Source organism: Acanthisitta chloris, unplaced genomic scaffold, assembly GCF_000695815.1.
Source record: "Acanthisitta chloris isolate BGI_N310 unplaced genomic scaffold, ASM69581v1 scaffold36736, whole genome shotgun sequence".
In the NCBI taxonomy this organism is placed as follows: domain Eukaryota; kingdom Metazoa; phylum Chordata; class Aves; order Passeriformes; family Acanthisittidae; genus Acanthisitta; species Acanthisitta chloris.
In genome coordinates, this window is record NW_008680498.1 from 35,878 (window position 1) to 60,031 (window position 24,154).

At 39.4% G+C, this 24,154-nt stretch overlaps 1 protein-coding gene across 1 annotated transcript in view; it reads right to left on the reverse strand.

Annotated features, from left to right (window-relative positions):
* ATXN7 (ataxin 7) overlaps positions 1-23,987 on the reverse strand; it is a 57,808-nt gene extending 33,821 nt beyond the window's left edge. The window contains exons 1-2 of the mRNA XM_009077718.1: positions 23,924-23,987; positions 1,035-1,139 (exon numbers count right to left, since the gene is read on the reverse strand). Coding sequence (XP_009075966.1) covers positions 1,035-1,139; positions 23,924-23,942 — 124 coding nt within the window. The 5' untranslated portion in view covers positions 23,943-23,987. The remainder of the gene's footprint in view (positions 1-1,034; positions 1,140-23,923) is intronic.
* Between the last annotated feature and the right edge of the window lie 167 nt (positions 23,988-24,154).

Sequence of the window (24,154 nt, forward strand, 5' to 3'; positions counted from 1 at the left end):
AGGCACAAAGAATAAGAAGTTCACACTCTGCACAGCATAGAAAGACCCTTTTCCAGTCTCAAGGAAGCAGAAGTGAGCATATCTTTTCTTGCCAAAGGTCTGAATTATTTAAGATGCAAGAAAAGTTATCCCTTCTTCCCAACGCTAGAAGAGGTTCCCTACCCATATCCAGCACCTTCTATCCTTGTAAACACTAAGGCAACCAGTAGGTGCACTGGCCTAGACAAAGAGAACCTGTACAAATTCATGCACACAGAGGGAGGAAGGAATAGTTCAGAAGATGCTCTGTCCACCTTTTTTATTAGCGCTTGGTCAGAAAACATCTCATGAATTTCTCAAGAAACAAAAAGCTGAATACCAAAGCCTCCCATCCAAATATTGGTGAGAAATTGTCTGAAGTTAATTTCTAGTCTTGAAAGGAGCATGGAAAAGCAGAACTGCCAACCTCCCCCAGTTAGGTTTGTAGGAAGTAACTGAGTACTGGAACTGTGTAGCACTTCACATTTTCCCAGTCCTCTCTAAACACTGGCCAACCAACACAACTAGAGCTTCCTCGCATAGTTTATATACAAAACCATCGGACCAGTAAAACAAACACAAATTGATACTTCTGAAAACAAATAAATAAGCTTACTGGCTACTGGAAGCTTACTATGTTTTACAGATTTTGTTGCAAGTTTAGCTTTCAGCTCAAGTTCACAGTTCTGTATCAGAACCTGTGTGAAAATAATCTGTATAAACACACAAAGAGAAATACACACAGAGACAAGCACACTACACACGCTGGCTGTGAAATACACTTGATATGTCATTTTGAAACTGAACTGGATGTATGCAGCATTTCAAGAAAGCATTAGAAAGAACAAGATCTTTATGTTACAACGTATATAAAAAGGTTAAACACAGGTTATGTTCTTTGACATTTTTTATAATGTAATGATCTATGTACCATCAAGTTTTTAAAAAAAAAAAATTGCCAGGCTTAATCCTGATTTAACCTCACCCTTAATTATTAAAAATAGTTAAGCACTTACCATAATGTGATTGAAATGCCTGTGGTTTTACGACCTGATTACAGTGGTTACACATCACCAAATAGAAATCATCATGAGCCGGGCAAAGACCAAATATTGGCATATCTAAAAACAAAAAGACAAAATGGCATCTCTCAGCTGCTGACAATTATTGAAAAACAGTTTAATTACAGAGCCATGACACTAGTGTTGAATCATAATTTTAAGACATTTGTATCAAATTTGAAAATGAGAAAAAAAGAGCATATAATGCAATAGATAATTTTGTGCTAGAGTATTACAAAAGCAAAAATCTTCCTACAAAGATAAATGCAAAATGAGCGATTACTTGTAGAAAACATCTATTAGAAAACTGATTTAGGACTGATTATCTTTTACCAGATGCAAGAATGTAATAAAAAAAGACTGACTTCAAATGACAAACACAGCATAAGAGGGGATGTTTTATGTATTCTGAAAGGGGTTTGGATTTTATTCCAATGTCATTAAATGAATTCGAAAGTGAACTTTATTTTCTATTTAATTTTTTTAAACCATTTGAAACACACAGTCGCTCACCAGGCAGTATTACATGCCTAATGGTTTTATTTGTTTAACAGTGCATTATAGTCCAGCCATCTGCTGCCAGAGATCCATGTAACAGCTATGTAAGAGAGAGAGCTAGAGATAACAGTATGTCAGAGCATGTGTGGATTTTGGAGATAACACACATACTTGTAGACTTTCACTAATAAAATTAGTTTCTACAACTTTGTTTTTAAGAATACAGTTTAAGAATGCATTTCTTAGTTATAACTGCATTCAGGGACTACTGCAGCAATAACACAGTTTCAGAATGCATTTCTTAGTTATACCTGCATTCAGGGACTACTGCAGCAATAAATACAGCACTTACTACAACAACTCAAAGGGATATTACATTTATGTAACTGAAAGTGTCATTCAGTCATTAAAAGACAAAAAATAGAAAAGTGCAAACATAACAGTAGGAATTCATGACTGGCAAACAGGTGGCTAAGGGATTTATAACACTATTTAATGGTTTAAAATTGATATAAGCAACCTTATTGTCTTATAAAAACCTTCAAGTCATAGATTTATCTTAACAGTAACTTATTTTCTAAGTTAAACGTATTTACCCCTGTGCTAGAACTGACCCCAGAGCTGTTTTACACCTACTAATTTACCTATGTATATTTCTAACATCATCCACAGTTTTGCTCATTACTAAAACACCAATTATGAAACTGTGCTGCACGTGAAGAGTGAGTGTGCCATAACAGAAGGTAACTGCTGGCAGAGCAACACCATCAGCCCTGTAGTGCCCCACAGATTCCACCTTGTTTCACAGAGTCATTAAGATTGGAAAATACCTCCGAGGTCATCAAGTACAGCCTCTCACAGAGAGAGAACATACCCACACCAAACTGCTTCCAGAATTAAGGGCTCCCCTTGTAGGATCTTCATCATAAAAATGAATTACTTCTCTTTAAAAAACATAAGGTTTATCCCAGGTTTTCCAAGAACATTATTAGTGCCACATCAAAATTAAGCATGATAACCTGCAACAACAGCTCCTACTGGATTTTGCAGCTGGACACAAATGCAATGACCAAGAGACGTCTGACACAGCCGAGCAACATCACAGCTACGTTCATCTAAGTCACATGCACCTTTTCACAGCTGAGGTGACATTAAATAAACAAACAACCTGATCTGCATTTCGTTAAGTAGCAACTCTTATTTATTTATATGATATTTGTTGAAAAAAGCATTAAACCTCTGGCACACCCACGTACTGCAAACTAGGCAAAACGAGTAAAGACATGCTGGGGTGAGGGAAAATCAGGTCAGAAAAATAAACTTCTATTTTTCAATATCTACTTTCTGTAGTGTAGTATTAAGCTAGGTAAGAAAACAAGCACAAACTTAAATGTGACTGCTCATATTTCCTGCTGGAGCTCTTTGGGTATGCCTGTGTATAGAAGTTTCCACCTGGCAAGCAAATACTCCAGGGTCACTTCCACCTGACTACCAACACGCCGTGATGAATGGGACAGTAACAGTGTGCACTGCCTGATATTTACGTTGTTAATAGCCCACAGACAGGCTACTACTGTGTGATGTCTAACGAACTGTAAATCCACACCCTGGAACACGTTCCCATAACTGTACCTTGAGACTGCATTGGATTCTCAGACTTTACATCAGCTCCTACAGAACGCAGGGGGGAATCATTAACATGAGAGGAGAATTGCCTACTCTATCTCTTGCAAGATCAAGCACTCCTTGACACTAGTCTGGGACATCACTTGTAAGTACCATCACTCAAAGAACTCTTATGAATATTTGCCGGCAATACAGAGCTGCAATTTTAAATGACAACAAAACCAATTGGCAGAAATTGATGCAAACAATAAAGCTTTCCTATTTCAGTTTGGAGATCCAAAAAAATCTGAATAATTTTCAAGCGTCCTTTACACTGTGAAGCACATCTTCAGTGTTAAAATCTTAGCTCCAAGTCGCAGAAAGCAATGACAGAATACTAGGAAATACACAAACTCAAAAAGAACCATCCTGAGAGTAAAATCACTTGACACAGAGAAAGGGATTTTCTGCACACCCAAAATCATAACCTGATTTCAAAGGAAGTCATGCACAAGACTCCAGCCAGATCACACAAATCAATGTGTTAAATCTTCTAGCCCCCAGAGGTCTCCTACAGCACTGGTAACAGAGCAGCATCCCAATATAACTAGAGAGGGAAGAGCAAAGGTTAAAGGCCTAAATGCAATTCCTTTTGTTTTGTCACAGGAGGTAAAAATAAACTAAAGCTTTTTATTACCAAAGCACTCATTTAAAACAGATACAATTAAATTCTTCTGTTACAAAAACTCATAGGGCCCTAAATAACACTTCAGCCTGACAATACTGAGCACTGCATCACTACTCCAGACCAGCCTGTAAGGGCCACAAACTAGGTACTGGTAGGCAAAAAGTACTATCAATGCTTAATGGAGTTTCAAAGCATCAGTGGCTTTGAAACTGTAAGGATGAGACACAGCCAAGATCAGTTAAGACAACTGGGAGAGACCTGAATCCACACTTCCCAAACCAGGAGCCTCATCCTTCAGCAAGGATGAGCAAGTTCCCACATCTCTCATGTGCTTCACTGTCATTAGCTGAGCAGACCAAGAGCAGGTTTCAGGGATATCTTATTTCTCTTTCTGTGTTCCAACAAGCAAACACCTATGTGGCTCTGAGGATGACAAATTAGACCATGCAAATGTTAGGAAAAAATGCACACAACAGTTAAACAAAACTTACCTAAGAAGTATGTACCAGGAGCAGGTGATGGATGCCTAATATTTCTGTCCCCCCTCAATGAAAGTTCTCCAGTCTTGCAGCTGATATTCCAACATCTAATACTTTATACCTGTTTCACTTGGTGACATGCACATTCTCTATTTAAAAGTCTAATGAAGTTTATAGTATTTCACCAGTGTCATTTCAATGCACTGTTCCTCTGAGCCTGAAGATTACTTTTTGAAATACTTCACTGCAAATGTAAAGCCTGTGCCTCTCAGGGAAGAGCCTAGCAACCGTGATTCATATGTTCCTCTTTCAGAGCTGGGCTCGTTTAACTCTCTCCATCTGGGAATGTTTTTCAAGGTCAAACTGAAAATTTAAACCAAGACCTCAAACTTTCCATGTATTTTTCCCTAAATGCAGTATATATATTTGATATCAACACACAGATACATTTACAGGAGCTGCTAGTTACATTAATTCTGTTAACACCATAAAGAAAACCAACTTCATTTACCTCCATAATAGGAAACTACTGAACATTGTGACCTCAGAGTTCACTTCTCCTTTCAAATGTAACTTACAGTGTTTTAAAAAGGTAACTAAGTGATGTATTGCTGTACTCTTTGCCATGACTAGAACAAGCCCATGCCACACACAATTCTCAGAGCATGTAGTAAGGAAAATGTTTCTTATTTGGAAAAGGTTAATATAGCATCAAAAAAAGGAAAACCAATAATAGACAGTCTGGCACACTGTACATCAAGTAACATGGAGCTCAGCAATTCTCACACTGAGCTGCCATCTCCTCTTTTCTGAAACACACAGTGGAAACATAAGTGTTTGAGTAATTTCTTAGTATTTCCAGCATTCTCTTTCAGGACAGCTACACTACAGAAATTCATGCTTGTGGACATTAAAACTGTGTCTGTGTACTCTCAAACCCTCAATTCTATTACTTAACATCACACACAGAGAACACATCAAAAAGGCTAAAGCCCCCTCAGTTAAACAGGTCAGTAGCTTGTATTTATTTAGCCACTAGATTCAGTGACTACGACAAATGTGTATTTTATTGGATTTTTTTTTAATCCCCAAAACGTATCAAATTTCATACAAATGTTGTTGCCCTCTTTCAGACCAGGATCAGTGACAGTCCATCTATCCTAGTAACTAATAAGACAACATCCCTTCTAGAAATTAAATGAAATAGCACCAAAAACGTGAGGGCGAGATCTTCTCTGGGACAGCAAATGCTAGAGGAAGAGGGTGAAAGGAGCTCTAATCCTGGCTGTGTGCAGAGACCAGAACACAAGTTTCCTATTTCCCAGAAGTCTGCTCACCCTGACTGAAAAACGAGCAGGAGAGTGAAAACTGCATCTGAGGAACAGAAAGCAAAACTACCAGGGCAGAAGTGAAAGGGCAAAAAACAATCAGAGTTACGGCAAAAGAATAGAAAACTTGATCAGAAAAAAAGTGACAAGAACATGTAAAAGCTCTGCAGAAATACTCTCCAAGGCAGAACACTGCCAAGGCTTATTCTTCCCTATCCATTCCCAGCATAAACATCTGCTTATTAAGATTATTTTTTAACAGTCTGAGCCTGATTTATCACAAACACATATGTACTGCACCCTGTTTAGTGCCATTTGACAATAGACACTGTATGCTGATGCCTGGTGTGAACAATAAAAGGTTTTGGACACAGAGATCCCCACAGCATAGCACAACAAGCCTTCAGCACTGCACCAACCTGGTTATACTTACAGAATATTTTTAATTACTATAATTAATATTACATGCACTAAAACTGCAATACCCTAAACAATTTATACTCCCAGCAGATATAACTCCCTCCTATCTTTGCAACGACCCAAACAGAATTTATTTTGCTTTTTACTGGAGCCTGATCCAAATCCACCCTAAGTAAATGTACCAGCTTTTATCAATTCACTAGGTTTTCCATTAAGACTTCAGGGAACTGTTTCAGAGGTGCTATATAAGGAAATTGTAAATAGATTCCATTATTTTGGAATGTTGCCAAAATGTGGGTTGTTTGAACTATTTACTTCATAGACCAAGTAAGTTCAAGTAATGTCCACTAACAGCTATCTTGAATACATTTGCTCTGTACTAGCTGTGTTTTCTCTTCTCATTAGAAGAGAATTAGTCTTGATCATACTAAGGTTAAAAATATGTGAGTACACTTTGTTTTAACTGGTAGACCTTTCTCCCTACAGTCACACTCTCATGAGAACTTTTACTTAAGTTAACACAGCTGTAGCAACTTAAAAGTAGTTGACATCTTAAAAGGAAATTTTGTGACAACTCCCACAATTTGCTTGTAACATGTGTCCCAGGTACTATCAGACTGTGATAATTAATAAGAATATTTATATCGTTTTACCCTTTGTGGCTGTGGAGAACATGAAGGTAACGTTAACATCTGAAAGCAGATTACTACTTTTAAGAGCTTATGATCTGGGGGAGAGGCATGAGGAAGGAGAAGGAAGGTGACTAACCAGCACTGAGGAGCACATAGAACAGACTGCACCAAACCCAGGCAGGTTTCAGACAGAAAGCTCAGCTCTGTTACAACCAGACTAATGACTTACAGTCAGCCCCAAAAGCTAAAATTCTGCCAAGAAAAATCTGCACAGCAGGTATGTCCTGCTCAATCTATTGCTGATATTAGATGTCAATAGCAAGTAATCTCCAGGCACAAGGAAAATTTTAGCTGCAAACCTCAGGCAACAGGTCTGTGTACAAACACTGCACCAACAGCACTGCAAGGTAGCTTAACTAAGCTGGTTATCTTAAGTAAAGCTCCCATCTACTCTAAGTCATATAGGCCCTGGTTTTCATTGATATGAATGTTTCATTTTAAGAAAAAAAACAAAGTAAGTGACCTAAGTTACCATCTCAAAACTTAGCTGTCATACACAAATATTTCACTTTGTGCAACTAAAATACTCATTTTCTAAACAATGTTTTTCCAAACTATTTTCCAGAAACACTCAAGTGCTTATCATACATGAACACATGTCTTTTCGTACATTTATCAACACTGAAGTGAAATTCAACTACTGGCAATTTTTTTTACTGCATACTATGCAAGATGATAATAAAAGAAGAATATTCCTAAACAGATATTATGAACTAAATAACTAAATCCACAGAGCATTCAGAGTGCCCTGGTTTACAAAAGTTTTAAACCAAAATAAGACATTCTAGTAAAACATATATGCTTTAGAGTTTTTTGCAAAACTGTGAGTAATGAACACTTAGGTGTTTGTAGAACACAAGTATTTTATGAACCATATGTGCAGGCACAACAAATTTGAGCCTGCAAAGAACAGATGCATAATAAAATAAGCCAAACATAAACCAATCAAATTTACATACAGAAACAGTGTTTTAAAAAATCTCTCCTATAAGGTTTGTGCTCATGTTGGCTCAGACACAAAAAAGCCTTTTAACACAAAATAAAGCAAAACAAATGGACATTCCCATACCTGAGCTGTTTCATTTAGGTTCAGAGGGAAACATTGTTGAAGTATTTTCTGCAAGGTTACCCATTTTTTAAATGCCAACTCCACTCTGTACATTAAGTAACTTTATGCACACACAGCTGTGGGAGCTCAGCTACTTGAGGAGACATTTGCAAGGCACAGCTCTCTGTGGGCTCTGAGCACAAGTGCATGAACTTTGTTTCACCATGCAGCTGCTGATCGATCAGGTAAAGGAAGGAACAGCTTGATTAAATGTTTTTACTGCATTTTCCACTTTGGCAAATGCAGCAATTACCCAGCATTTTATTAAAGTCCTAAGAATACTCAAACCTTAAAGTTTTGGCTCAGAGAAATGATGTCCACTTCAAGACCAAAAAACCACCACAATCTGGTTTAACTGGGCACAGAAGCTGCACTAGAGACCTGAGCATTCTCTTAAATCTCTACTAGTGTTATAACAACTTGTCTCTAACAGTGGAGTACTCTGCCCAGTCTCCTAGCTAAAACTCATGACAGTCTATATTTCCAAAGCTACAGCTCTGTAGATTTTACTTTGCTTTCCCCAAGTTCAAGGCAGAATGCTGCCTGGTGGAAGGGTAAAGGATGACCTACCTCTTTTCCATGGGTTCAGCTGTGCTGCTTTCCCAAAACCCCATCCCTGGCACCATCCCCTCGAGCTTCACCTCCAGCAAAAAGGTTTGCCACGTGCTGCAGGCAGTAACACTCCTCTGTGCATACCCAAGCAGCAAATCCAAACACCAATCCTTGTGCAAGGCTGTGAGCACACGAGCGCTGCAATTCTCCTGGAACCTTTCCTCCCTCTCTCTGTGAGGATGCAGAATGAAGCACTGACAGCCTCCTCTAAAATTTAACAGTTCTGGGAAGTGTCTGTATCATACCCAGCGATGAAAACTGAGCAGCAGATACCGAAGAGAAATGTGTCATGCACACGTGCACCTGCAGCCTAGCGTGCAGCTGGGAGTTCTAATTTTAGGCTCCCAAGATTTGAATGTTCCTGTAATTATATATAAAACATATTAAAGCAGACATCGAAGTATTTAGTTCAATTCTTTGTATATGAATTCATCTGCACACAATTAATCTGGAAAACCTAACGCAAAATGTAAGTCAAATTGCTCGTTCAAGCTATTAAACAGGTGTTCTAGGTTTACTATAAAGAAAAGCACACCATTTCGGGGAACAAGCTTCCAGAAGATTGTCTGCAGAAAGACTGATGAGTGAATTTCTCAATGAAACACAAGTAGCACATATAAAGCTTTTCAGCAGACTAAAGAGTCTTCCCCCCCACATCGTATCCTGTTACATCAGGTTTTCATCAGCAATTTGAATGAAGCCAGCCATCTGCAAAAGCTCTTCCCATTTACCCTTTGATGAGTTTTCAGACCTAAAGATATTTTATATTTTTCCAATCAATTTGTATAATATTACGCAAATGCTGAACATAAGAGTTTGCCACGTAAGACATCTTCATTCACAGTCATGCATTATTTTTAGGTAACATGATCTCATCCTGCCACTGCTGTATTTTGGGAAAGCCAAGAAATTATTATTTATATTTTTCTGTCAAAAAAAGAATAAATCTATTTGTTACACATCCAATCGTAAAACAGCTTAAGGAATCCTCAAAGTTGAGTGTTGACTTTTGCAGTTATGACACAAAAATTAAACTGAATTGAGGGAATAAAAGCCCTGGAATTTGCACAGTAAAATTAAAATCTGGACTAAGCTAATATGAAAGTGTACACAGAAACACTTCAGTTACTGTGCAGAAAACCAGGGCCCATAATGAGGTGGGAGAAAAAGTTCTAGATAAGCCACTAGTCAAACATAGCCTCAATTAAAATGAAATAAATCACCCATACAATAGTCTAAAATGTATCTTAAGTCATGTTACAGTTATGAACTGTTTTGACATCAACAGGTTCAGTACTCTCCTCTCTCACACACAGCACTCTGTGTATTCTGCAGCAGCTGTACTGTTGTAGTAGGAAAAAGGAAGTTTGTTTTATTTATAGCACTCTGTGTACTCTGCAGCAGCTGTACTGTTGTGGTAGGAAAAAGGAAGTTTGTTTTATTTAAACCTAAACTCACAGTTTACATAAAGCTGCTCATCGCAGCAGAAGTATTTTGATATGTCGTGACTGCAAATGGTGAAAGTGTTCCAGACTTCTCAGTCTCTCCCATCTCCTAGCCAGAGATTCTTCTGAAGGGGGAAAAAAAATGGCATGAGTGGTTTTTGCCATTCTTCCCTGTGTAACTGTCCACACCCAGCCACGAGCCTGGGTGCTGGTTGTACCTGAACACTCAGTGACTGAGGGACTGGAATGGTAACAGTCATTCACTTACAGATTTACACATTTTCTTTCTAATGAGAAGTGGAAGAATACAATGTACCCATGACTACATCTTTTGTGATAGGAGAACATAACAAAATTTACTAATAATACAACACATCATGTTCCCTGCTACCTAGGACACGCACAGTACTCATCTTCCAACCTTTTCCTCCCCGTCCCTGCTGACTGCAGCCCCAACTTGTGTGTTCCAGCACCATGGTGTTATTCCACGGCTGTGCAAAGACAAAGCATCTTTGCTCAAAGAACACTCTACACACAGTTCACATTGTGCACCTGATACCTGAGGGAGCAAATCAGCATATTCAAGAAGTAAAAAAAAAAAAAAAAAAAACAAGACAAAAAAAAAAAAAAAAAGTAACACAGAGGACTTGTCAACTGAATTGCATATCAATATTTCCTTTTATTAGGCAACCCAACCACCTAAAGCCACCCCACCCCTGCCACTCCCATTCTCCATGCACTGGAATATCCACCTCGAAATAAGACTGTTTCAGTGCTGTCTAACATAGCTATAAGGAAACTGATGCCTGTTGATTTTCACATTCCACCTTGCATTTCCTCACCCCTCTCAATTTGGCAGGCACTGTTAGTTTTTTCCTATCAAAATTTACTTCCTTTGCCTTACAGATTTACTAGGGGTTGATCTGATACAATAAAAAAATAATACTGCCAGTTGCACAGCAACAGGCATATAAATGTACTATAGCAAGAAAAAAAAAAAAACAACCAAAAATAAACACAACAGTACTGTGATATTTAATAAGAATAAAAGACAAAGTGGAAAATGAAACAACATTTTTGTTGTTATGGTGCAGTAAAAGAGCTAACCCACTTCTTGTGTATTTGAACACACATGTGTGTTCACCAAGTATTTTGATCTTGGCTATTGCATACCCTCAGACAAAGGACTATGATTAGTTCAATTATCTCCCTGAGGAACTGGTAAACTTTAAGTGTTTACTTCTTATGACTTATATATTCCAGGACATACAGAGCTACAGTCATCAGAGCTTTCCTTCCAAGAGGGGATCCCCCCTCTTCAGAAGGGTTAGGCTTCAAACCAGTGCTAGTTGTTCTCTGACACATGGTTATATTAACTAAACACATAAGCACTGAAGAAAATCTATGAAAATTAGGCTACCTATCTACAGTATCAGGTCAGTAATCCCACTGCTGGCTCTTTGTGATAAAACACAAACCTAACTCAGCCTAAAAGCTCTTTATGGAAGTGAATTATTTTTTTAAATGGTATTTTGAATTCTTCTAAGGAAGAAATTTAGGTTGTGCCTTTGCATGTCATCTCCCTATGGAATAGGCCCATCACTATCCTTATTCCAAGATGTATTTCTTCACTCTTAAGAGTGATTCCCCTTCGTTTAGGAGCCTGCCTTCAGAAAACCTTCCAGAATTCCATCTCCAAACACTACACACAGAATACATGTACATGTTACAGAATAAAAAAGGCTTTGAAAACACTGAGCGAACAAATCTGCACCAGGTATTATTTCTGCCATACCTGGCACTAGTTCTCCACTAGTGAAATCACCCATTTCACTCCTAAACAGGAACAGGTTGGGAAGGGCTGCAACTTTTAATATTTTTAAATTAAGATGTATTAAAAAATTAAGATCACTTAGATCATATTACACATGTAGAAGATCTGAAAGGACTGGCATGTTTTAAAGTAGTTTTTCTGCTCTTTCATGGTCTGGACCTCTTTAGCATAACCAGAACACCAGCCCACTTGTGAGATGCACAGAAGGCAACACCTTCAGCAAAACAAAAGGAAAGGATAGAAGAATTTCCTTAGGCTATTTAATGTTGTGGTTTGGTTGGTTTGGTCTAACTCACCTTTTTGACAGATACTGCTAAGACTGCTTCCCTCCCCTGGTCTCTCTGCAGCTAACAGCACAGGTCACGCTTGGGGAAAAGGTACTGGATATGTATGAATGGACCTAAACACACAGTGGGAGGTGAAAAAACCAACACTTTTCTCCCTTTTGCAGGCCAGCTAGGGAGGAAAATGCTCTACTCTTTGGAAAAAGTACTAAAATGGGCACCAGTTTTAATTTTTAGATCTCTTCTGTCCTAAAGGACGTAAACCCAATAAACCTGATTACATAGAAGCAAGACAAAGTCATCCTTATGCAGATACAAGATTAGACATACTCAGTGTACAACTGTGCAATGAGACACAAGCAAGTGGTGTCCTGCACCTCTGAGAACCTCACAGACCAAGTGGTGGTCCTGATGCACCATGTTACAAGACTAGGCCTGTTTGAAAAGGAGATGTCAGAGAAGACATATGGAGCCAGCATTAAGGAACAGGCACAGCAAACACAGAGTTGCTGTTTTAAAAAGGCATGGAAAAGGCCATTTCAGAGCACCAGTTAACTGCCCCTAGATGACTCAATACGGTAGGTAAGATTAAACAGACAACTGAAAATTCAAAGGTAAACAGGTTCCTTTGATATTATAACAAATTTGTAGAGTTTACCACCCTCCCTCCACTACACTGAAAACAAATCACACATCCACCTAAAGCAGACAAAAGATAACTACTGCAAACATATCCAGCGGTTTACAACAGGAGTGGATCCTTTGCCAGACACCAGTTGCACGCACATGAAGTTCAGGACCTAGGCTGGGATCTTCGGCTCAAACCCGCCGGGAGACTATGGCAATCTCTACTGGTGCTTATCCAGGGTAGGCAGGAAGCCAAAGCCACTGCTGCCAAACTTGTTGAGCCAGTCTGCCCAGCGCTGGCCCACAATGCACCGCTTTGTGTTTGGAAATTGCTCAAAAGCTTTTGCTTCCAGCAACAGTGCAGAGCACTTGGGGAAAGATGCCAAAGGAGTCCAAGAAAGGGTATTGTTGGGCCACCATAACAGTACAGACACCCCAAATGCTCCTGTCAGTTGGTGACATCACCCTGACTCACTGCGATGACGAACGACACGATGCTTCCTGTGAAAACTCAGTCTCAACACTACTTGCATGAGTGCAGGAACTCCTCGTGTGATTAAATTATAAATAAAACTGCTGATGCTGCACCTTACATCATGTCTTCCCACTGTACAATGAAGAGCACCCTCTATCCAGGCCCTTTCCTGGGACAGGGCCCTTTCTTCACATTGTTGTGGTTATCCACGACAATTCTGGATGGCGTCAGCAGGAGGACAGAGAATTGCAGTGTTGCAGAGAGAACCCCTTTTGCATCCCAAGCAGTTGTAAACAAGCCTCAGATGAGACACACTGACAGCACACTGAAAATTTTACTCCTGTGCTCTACCTACTCTGAGGATAAAAATAGCATTCTTATCTCCAAGGCTATCAAGCTAACACTTCAGATCATTAAATTCAGGCCACAAAAACAACAGAAGAGACTTGCAAGTTTTGTTCCAGCAATTGACACGGTGGTCTGTGCCCCCACATTTTAGGGCACAAGCTGAGAGTCAGGCAGAACCAAAAGGAGATTTCCCAAACAAGGGCTGAAGCGTTTCGGACTTCTCCGAACACCCCATGGAAACAGTGGTGTTGAAATAACCAGGCACAGCAAGCCAAGTCAACTGGCTGTTAAAGCAGGTTCTACAGAAGAAATATCAGAGAAGGAAAGGACTCTGCCCAGCCCAGATAAAAAACTTAATCAAACCATATCAGGTGCAGGTACACTGATATTTTTCCCAGAGTCTCATAACACAACTGGTAGCAGAAGTCTTCCTTCAATCACTTAGCCACCAAAAAACCCCCAGTATTTAGGACAAAAATTTGCAATCTATTACATAAGCCCATATTACACTACCTTTCGTAGGCAACACAGACTTATTTCATTTGGCTCAAAACTTCTCCTCTATAAATTACAAACTACAACGTGGAACAGAAGCTCCTTAACAAGCAGGATTTCTAGACAGTTGATTTGGGTAACACGACTTTCACAGACAGGAAAAACAAAACTGCTTCTGGAAATTCATCTTTAAGTACTTTTATGAAGCAAATGCTGCTTATCAGGAAATTAATTTAGGCCTTTCGTCTCAAATGCTTCCACTTAGTAGCAGTGAGAGCAGGACGACTGCCATTGCTCTCAGCAGAGCAGAACAAACACATTCAAACACAGATTCTATGGTTTAAAAAACAAATTAGCTGAAGAAAACATCCTAAACCCCAAAGTTATATTCCTTAGAAACCAAAGCTCAGCAAAGCCTCCGAGTTGGCAGAGACAAGTTAAACTCCTTTAATACATTCCTAGAGTAATTCTAATTGAACAAGAATGAAACAGATGATTTTAACATTTCCTGGGAAAAGTGGGAAATTTCGTGGGAAAATTTATTATTTTGAAAACTGCTTTCCAAATTATTTCATGCTGTCTGACTGTTGGCAACACTTTCTATTCCTTTGACATATCCACCAAAATTACATCCAGTTAACCCAAATCTTTGCAGCATCTGAGGCCTCGGGATATTCCACACAAATACAGATTTGATCTGAAGGGATAAAAAGAATATTGGGTATGGCACACATTTCTGTCTGCAGTATAAATGATGTCTCTTTCTCCTTTTGGCATCATTTACAACAGCCCCCCAAAAGAGATAAAGATAAATGATGCTGTAACTCTTCTTCAGCAGAGTAACCCAAATTCAAATGGTATTTTCTCCAGTTCACAAAGCTATTGGGAAGCACCTCAGGAATGTCAGAGGAAATTTTGATTTCTATTACCTGGCTTCCTGACATAACTAATTACTAAAAATAAATTTTAAAAAATACTAATACATTAAATAATAACAACTACTTCTTAGTTGCTGTTTAGTTTTCACAATATAACACTTATAACTGATCCTGATTTACACTGCAGTTATTCACTGATACAACATCTCTAAACATCTCTAACACTCTTAAAGATAACCAAGACACAAGATCTACTATGCTATACAATCTTGTAGGAAGCCACGTAAAAATCGGATCAGATTCACTCTGAAAAGATACATAATCAAGCACAGTCCAACAGATTCTAGGATTACCAGACCAAATACGTGATGGAAAATTCAGTATCTTCTTTAAGCAGCCATCACCTTGTTTTGGAAACAACTTCAGCTAGAATGCAACAAATATTTCACAAATGTTTCCCTCAGCAGAGATGGAGGAGATGCTTAATCCAGCAATATCAGGAGGAGAAAAAAAGGGATTGTAGAACCACACCCTAGGTGCAAACTGATACAGATTTTCTTCTGTATTTTCACCTGAAACAATAGCCAGAGGGTGTAATTTAGGCTATATACACCTTGACAAGGCCATGGCTATAATATCTAGGGACTGACAATGAAATGTTTGCATAGTGAAGTACTTTTCAGCTGCCTGATCAAGAGGCTGTAGTGAATGTGGCTCTGGCACATGCAAACACCCTCACCTGCTGAGCCACATAGCCTGCTCCTGCATCCTCACTCCAGTCCCAAGTCAGTCCAGCCAACAAGACCTCCCAACCCCACTTAAGCAACACTTAACAAACCAGAACTCCAATTTTCCTGACAACATCTACTACACCATTTATGCAGTCATTGAAAAAAAAGCAGACAGAAAACTAAATTTATGAAGGGTAAAAGACAACAGAATTTGATGCTCACAGAAAACAAACATCCAATTTACTGTGTATTCACCATATGACTTGATTTTCAAATTTAACCCGTTGAAGCTTCTGCACTTCATTATAATGCAAGCTGCTACAGGACTTCCAGGCAACTGTATCAGCCTGAAAGCATCCAACCACCTTTCTTGCAAATAAAACCACGAGAGCTCTAGATTTCAGAACAAAAGCACACAATATGGACTTAGACTCTCAAAGCTGCTCCCGACTGGATTTGGGCCCTTCAGGTCCTTTAGATACATCTTTCCAGTGCCAGTTTAGAATGCTGCATTTTCTGTTGCATTACAGATAGTTGATGAAAGATTCAAGTCCTGCTTAGCAACAGAAAAGCAGATCAAGAACACTGCTTAAGTTTTCTGCCTGATATAATCCCACCAGAAGGAAAGGGAGGCATCACCAGTTATCCCTTTCACCTTGTCTTATCAATGAAGTTTGTCCATGGGCTATGTTGAGGCTATCAGAAGTAGAAATCAGGCTGGGGATGAGCTTGCAAATAAATTGTTTTTCTCATGGGAAAACAGAGTACCACAGAACAGCTTATTCCACCAGTGCTGACTAGCAGTGTTTACACACAACTAACTGAGCATCTGAGTATTTCTAATCTACCTGAGCCAACAACCCAGAATATTTACCATCATGGTGACCATTTCCAAAGCTAGCAACCATGACTCCAAGCAATGTGGGAGCAGCTGCATGTGCAGTTTGCTTTGATGAAGTCACATCCTGTCATACCCCATTGTATCTGGGGTTACCACGAGTATCTGACTTGCCACGAGAACCAGTCTGTGGGTCATGGCACCACCTCTCCTGGCTCACAGCTGCACACAGCCTGCACAGGCAGGGACAGCTTTTGACTGTGCAAAGCCTTCTAGCAACGGGAAGAGAGATTACAATAAATTCATTGCCTTCCATGACAACTGCTTTTACAGTCATGCTACTCTGCTCCAATTATACTTTGAATTCCCTTTGTCAGATTTTAACACTTGCTGCTAAAAAACTGTAAGTGTAAGTACAAAGCTCTATTCATCTCTGTGCTGTCACCTACACTGCAAGAATGTCTAGGAAATAATGCTGCATATCGTACATATGGGGAACTTCCAGCAGCGATTTCATTCATTTCACAGGAAGAGAAACAATTTTTAAGCATCTTAGAGATTATTTCGAGTACTTAATTACAAGAGAAATATTATAATTGCTTGTGAAAGATGAAATCTTGTCTGTCTTCTAAGAGATCACACCTATCCCCAGCTGACCTTTGGCAGTTACAGCCACAGGTTGGGCATAGATGGGAGAGAGGGAAGAACTGTACACACTTGCTTTTATAGATCAGCTGCAAAGGAAGAAACAGCTTTTAAAATAGTTACCTCAGAGAGAGCAATCTGCATCCTCTTAACCCAATTTATTTAAAAGTATCCTTCACTAAGCCTTTTTGTCTTTCCTGCTCTACTTAGATGATAATGTTACCAACTCGTGTGAAAGTCGTATTTCTACACATTTATGGCATTGTTCTTCTCTTACTGAGCATTTGTTGTTAAATATGGAACAGAAACTATACAAACAGCAACCTTTAACCAAGTATTATTAAGACATCACCTCTTCTGCACAGGGATAACCTAGCTAATCATACACACCACTTAAGAAGCATTAGATAACAGTGAATTCCTGACTGTTACGTATGTGTACAGCAACTATTCCAAGGGTTTTTATAAAAAGAAGAATATCCTGTCTCCTCACATGTTATGGATAGGCTGAAGCAGTTTGATGGCTGTAGGTCCAGTGCAAGTCCCCAAGGCCTTGCAATATCACACTAATACTATGGTAATATCTAAAACCTGCAAAGTATCTTTAAAGCATCTGAGATGACACAGTTCTAACTTGCAGTCTAACATCACAATATTCTATTTATAACATCTGACTCATCTTGCCAGAAATAATTAAATATTGTAAACAGAACTTGGATTTAAGGGAAAAAAATAACAAGAAGAAAATGAGGGCCAGTCACTGCAGAGAGCCTCAAAAGTAGCATCCTTTCAAACTGCATGATTTTCAAGCCATATCATGAAACCTCTACAATTTTCTTAAACAGCTGAATGCCATTTTAAAGCCTCCTTGTAATTGTTTTATGATAACCAGTCCACAAATCCTTAAAACACTTTGTGTAAATAGTCAATTAAAATGCAATGAAATGAAGAAGAGATTTATCTGATTACAGGCTGTGAAGAGCTATGCAGAATGTCAAAAAAAGAAGCATGGCACTTTGTACTGCTACCTTAAAATATTTATTTCCATCTATTAAAAATTCTCACAGTGTATTTGCAGACAGTCAAGGACTATAGAGCCCTCTAAGCATCTCTGACATGATTTAACACAACAAAAATCAACTCAATTGAGCACCTCCCAAGGCTGAATAAAAACAAATTTAAATTTGAAATAAGATGCTGTCTCTTACTTGTATTTACAACTTAATATTGGAACAGAAGTTTCACCAATGCTTTAATTATTTATTGAACCTGCTGCTGGGAAAATTCTAGACCTTGGGTCTGTGTGATAAAGATGCTGCTAGTGAGCTTCCTGGCCCAGGCCTGGATTTCACTGCTCAACCCTGCCGAGCTCAAGAAGAACAAGGGTTCATCACATAGCCCTTAGTAGTGTCACAGCTCTGGTAACTTCCATTAATAGCAATTAATATAATCAAATTTCAAAGCTTCTGCTGAATGCCCTAGGGGTTCACAGAGTCTTTTTTTTATCCCCAGGACATATTAACTGTACAAGACCAGAAGTTCAACTGTTATCAGATGACATGATGCTGAACAGAATTTTCTCCTATCTACTCTCCTGCCTGATTCCTACAGTCACAAAGTCTTCCAGAGTGTCTTCTGAAGGTGCCTACCAAAAACTGACAATCTGCATTCCCACAGAAAAGTCAACACTTGCTTCTTTAAGTCAGTATAGTCTAAAGAGTGTAAGACTGGTACCATGCTATGTCACGCCACAGCCAGCACCAATTCTGAACTGGGATACCACTGAGCACCAGTGACCATTGCTCAACTGACCTCAACCTGTGATAAAGTAATTGCCTCCTCTGCATCTCCCTCCATGACCACCAACAACAGGACCACCTCATCCCAAATTGCTCAGTTACCTACAGAAAGCGACCACAGACTTGCTCAGGATTCCCAGAAGCACCAAGTGCAAACAGACAAATACTGTATGGATGCTGTAGGGGTGGCAAAGGCCTCTTTTCAGCGAAGATTCAATTATCTTGATCAATGACAACTGATCAAATTGAGCTCAAGGCCCAAGTTACAAAGGTTCTGTCTTCCTCCTCCTATATTTTGCTGCCAATTCCCTATAAGCTATGGTGACACTACTAGTGAAGTGCTTGAAACAGGCAGTACCAAGGGATTTACCTCTCAAAGGACATAACACTCAAAAATCCCCAAACTAAAACAAGGGGCTGTGCATGTAACTGAAAGAACAAGATGCTTAAGCTCTACTGAAGACACCCCATGGTTTCAGCATGCACTGAACACTGTCTAAATCAAATAATCAAATAATTTTAAAGTGCCTGATCAAATCTCTCTTCCTCTCCCCACACTTTTATTTTCCAGTCTGAGATGCTACAGTTTCCTTTTTTGTCAATACACATACTTAAAAATGATTTCATGAGTCAATATAGGAATCTAACAGACTTACCACAACCACTTCAAAAGGGCTGTAGAAGTTAAGAAGTGTTACTGCAAGTAATGATGATGCAACATGGGTTCTTTCTCTCTGCCTCTCCAGTACAGACTTGGGGGTGGGATGGTTTGGGGGTTTTTTGGCATGCTTTTGTTTTATTTAAAACAACATGCTAACTGGTAGCAACTGGAAGTTTACTGTGGCGAGAGTCAGAGTTTCTTGGGGAACGAGGGAGGGTTAAGCCCCCAGCCCCAATAAACAACTTTAGGCCCCTGTGCTTCTATCCAGAGTTTCTCTACTCTCCCACAGAGCAAAATGAGCCAAACTGTTGTCAAATTTTGTAAGAAGCAAAAGTTCACTCTGTTGAAGCCTGTCAAAGTTACCACGCATGAACTCTACACTTACACACACGGTTCTATTTTGAGATCCTCTTCACAATAATAATGGGCTAGAAAATTTTTTTAAGCAAACCCAGCTCAGCACAAGTTAGCAAGAATCTCCTGAAAAAACTGTTTCAAGCACTGATTACGCAGTTTGATACTAAGTATCGATGTTTTGCAAATGAAACAGTATCAGATATTACAGACACATCCATCTCCTTTTAAGATCCTCCAGTAGCTCCAAAATGACCTGAGCATATGAAAACATTTTTGCTGGATCTAATGGTACACGCTCTCACTACCACACAAGCAAGTTTGAAAGACACACTTCAGCAAAGTTTCACTTTAAAATATAAGAAAAATGCATGAAGAGGACTAGATTTTCTGCCTCACTGTTTTAGAATGCGTTTACAGATCACAATGCAACATGCTGTCCTTGCTTCATCACAGCTTGAGCTGTGTGGCAGGGGAATCACACCTTCAGCTGGTTCACAAGCACTCAGTAATTGAGTGCCTGAGCCAAAAGAGTCTGTCATGTCAATTACATATGAAAATAACTAATAACCACAGTTGCTCCTAACATGCTCTTACATCGATAGGATTGCTCAGAACAAGTAGATTTCAGCGTACAAAGTCAAAGTAAATTTTAAGAGTTACTTCAAAGTAAAATCTTCCCATGGCAATAGACATCCCTTTCTCATTTCCATCTTTTGGGGATTTTCCATTCCAAAAGCAAGTCAAGTCCATTGGGCCCATACCTTATTCCTGCAGCTCTGATTTCTACATCAAAGCTCAGTGTGGACTGTTACTGTCTCAAAAAGCAACATGTAGGAAAGTATCCAGTGTGTTTCTCACTTTGATGAAGGTCTGTGAGGATCCCAGCAGGAAAGAATGACTGCATGGATTACCAGAATAGAAAGCATATAAGAGCAGTGAAAAAGGAAAAACAGAGAAGTATGAGACACAAACACTGGGAGTTTGGGAAACCAAATTCAAGTAATAGTTCTTACTCTGACGTGAGCTTGGTTATGACAAGAAGGGTTAGATACAGGAAAAAAAAGTGTTTAGGACTATGAACTAATTTTAGTTTCCTGATCCCTGCATGGAACTAAATAGAAAGCATATAAGAGCAGTGAAAAAGGAAAAACAGAGAAGTATGAGACACAAACACTGGGAGTTTGGGAAACCAAATTCAAGTAATAGTTCTTACTCTGACGTGAGCTTGGTTATGACAAGAAGGGTTAGATACAGGAAAAAAAAGTGTTTAGGACTATGAACTAATTTTAGTTTCCTGATCCCTGCATGGAACTAGCATCACTGACAGGTATTAAGGACTCATCAGGCTTCACAACCACCAGCATGCTGAGAGAGGAGCTGCCTGATCAGCAAATAGGAAATGCCGGTGACAAAGGTGTGCCAGAAATGCTGCCTCTCTCCACAGCTTGCAAACGTTGTCCTGGAACTACACAGTTATGTCCTTTATTCCTTTAAAAGAGAGTAACAGGCATCATCCTTTTCCTTTAAAGCATAACAAAAGGAGAAGCTGGCAATGTTAAGCCCCTTTTTAAATACAGTGTTACAACAACAGGAACACTCACTCTTCATTCAGAGACTCTGACTCTACTGCCTGCGAGGCTGAAATCCACCTCTAGCAGCTAGACAGGCTAAGGATGAGGCGATTCCCACCACAAGACACAGAGAAACAGCACGTGAGAAAAGAAGCAACTACCACCCATACCGTGGTGGGTACACAGGCCAGTGGGAGCCTGACAATTGTTATCTAAAGAAAATGGTTCTTGCTTTCGAACCCAATTCTAATATGTGGGCTGTAAAGTCAAGTTCCTTCCTTCGCTCCCTCTCCAGGCCATGAATATTTAATTCTTTTATGCAAACTGGAAGAGTTGCAATGCAAGGTTAAATTAGCCTAAATAACCTTGAAATCCTTTTGTGAAGTTGGGCCTCTGAGTCAACTCCCAATCCGTATAGAAATAACTTTCTTAGACAAGGGAGTTCTGTTGTTAGTCGTATTCAAAATACTGCGTGGTACCGTGACAAAAATCTTGAGGCTAGAGTGGGTTTCCAAAATTTAGACTTTTGGTTCACCTTTCCGTGTTAAGATCCAAGGTTTAGACAGTCCAATTATTTAATTAATGTTTGTTGCTCGGTTTTAAACGCAAACTTCTTCCTGGGAAAAGGAATCACTTACAGGATTTTCCAAATTTTGTTTGATAACACAACACATACATAGGTTGCTATGTTCTGCTGATCCCCTAGTTCCCTAAGGTAAGTTAATTTAAACTTAATTAATACTACCTTAGCTTTATTTTGCAGTAGGCTGAGCTCCCTACGGACCAGCTACAGGTATATGCCAAGTCAGTGTCTCATCCATCTGTCATAAAGCAACCAAAATAAATAGACTTCTGGAAGCCTGACAGAGCTAATAAGTTTCACTTTTAATTTTCAAAGTGTTTTATGAACTTCCTTCAACTCATAACCCTACAAATCATTCACATGTTTGGAGTCAGTGCATAAAAGCAGTGCCTCAGTGATCAGCCTATGCAAAAGCAGTTTCACGATCTCTCTCCAGAGGAGGGAAAAAAAAAAAAAAAAGAAAAAAAAAAGATAGATTATTCTTTACCCTGCCAGCTAATCTTTAAAATCTGGAAACCTTAGATGCTTGCATTTTAAGAGGTAGAAATAAGAATGTTTGAAAATCCTTATTAGTAAAATCTTTACTAGGATAATGTGTATGCTCATGGTTATAAATGCTGTTAGAGCACTTGAATGATTTGCCTATTCAGAAAAATAAATTACATATCCAACAAAACTATTAGATTGGAACTCAGCAGTGAAGTAATAAAGCAATTTTTCAAGTGCCTGAGAACTTACAGATACACTTAAGGATGGCAAAATGACACCACTGAGTGTGAATGTTGCAGCACAACTGCCTATTGCATCTTTCTTCCAAGTCAGTGACCGTCAGCCCTGACCCTGGAAACTGATGTTTTCCAAACTTTAGCCACACTAGGAACTCTACAATAAATAGCCATTTTGATTCAGCCTCAATATGGATCACTGCCTTCCAATCTTACTAGCCTGTGCCACCTTGCTTTAGGTTTGATTTGCAGTTTGTAGCTCACGAGTCGATAAGTGCTGAATCAGATCATCTCCTAAGGTCCCTGGCAAGTCCTGCCTCCTGTGATTGTAAACCATGTTTACAAACTCAGTCTTCCATTTCTAACAGCACCAAATAAATGACTTGGGTCTAACTGCTCTACGGTTTAAATTAGCAGGGCCTGTTCCCTGGCACACGTCTCAGTCCAACAGAACCAAGCACCAACAGTATTAAGGAAGTTTAGAATCTTTCTCTGCTACAAAACAATTGTTACACTGGAAAAACAAACAAACAGAAATTAACACCACAAATCAGCTTCTTTTTCTCCACTCCCCGTTTGAAATTTACCAATAATCTATAGCTTTCATTCATCATCTGCTTACAACTCCAAGTAGCTTCATTGTTACTCTTGCAACAATCTAGGCCTTAATGGGCTTTTGCTAATCACAGGTGAAAGGTCACTCTCCTTTAGCAGCACACCAAGCAATAAACATAACACATTGACATGATGGAGAAAGGGATTGGCATTCAAATACTGACACGGATTATACCAAGAACAAAAATATTTTAACTCAAGAGAAGATACTATCAGTGCTGGTCACACAGCTTTCTTAGGACTATTTATAGCTTTAAAAAAATATAAAATAATCCATAGAAAGACGCTGTAAAGACAATAAGTGACCTATGCCCTAACTTGTAGTTTGAAGAGTATCTATTAATTTAATAATAATGCTAATAAGACGAGTCACTGACAGGCCATAAGTCCCAAATCCGAAGTGACAGGATCGGAGTCTCTTTCCCATGCACGTCCCTCTCGTAAGCAGTTACGAGCAGGAAAACTTCCCAGCGCACTTTTCTTCGAGAACGAATCGCACTCACCTTCTCGGCAAAGTCGCATCGCTTCTCGGTTTCTCCCGTATTCCTTGAAACTTTCTTCTAACGCTGTTCCTAAAAGCAAAAAGCCACAAGATCTCAATGCGTGCCGAAGCCGGACGGTAGCTCCTGACCTGTAGCCCGTCACCCCGCGGGCACACGCAGCGAGGGACACGGCCGCGGCAGCAAACACGGGCTGTCAGCCGCGGGGGACGGCTCACCTGCGGCGGGAGGCGG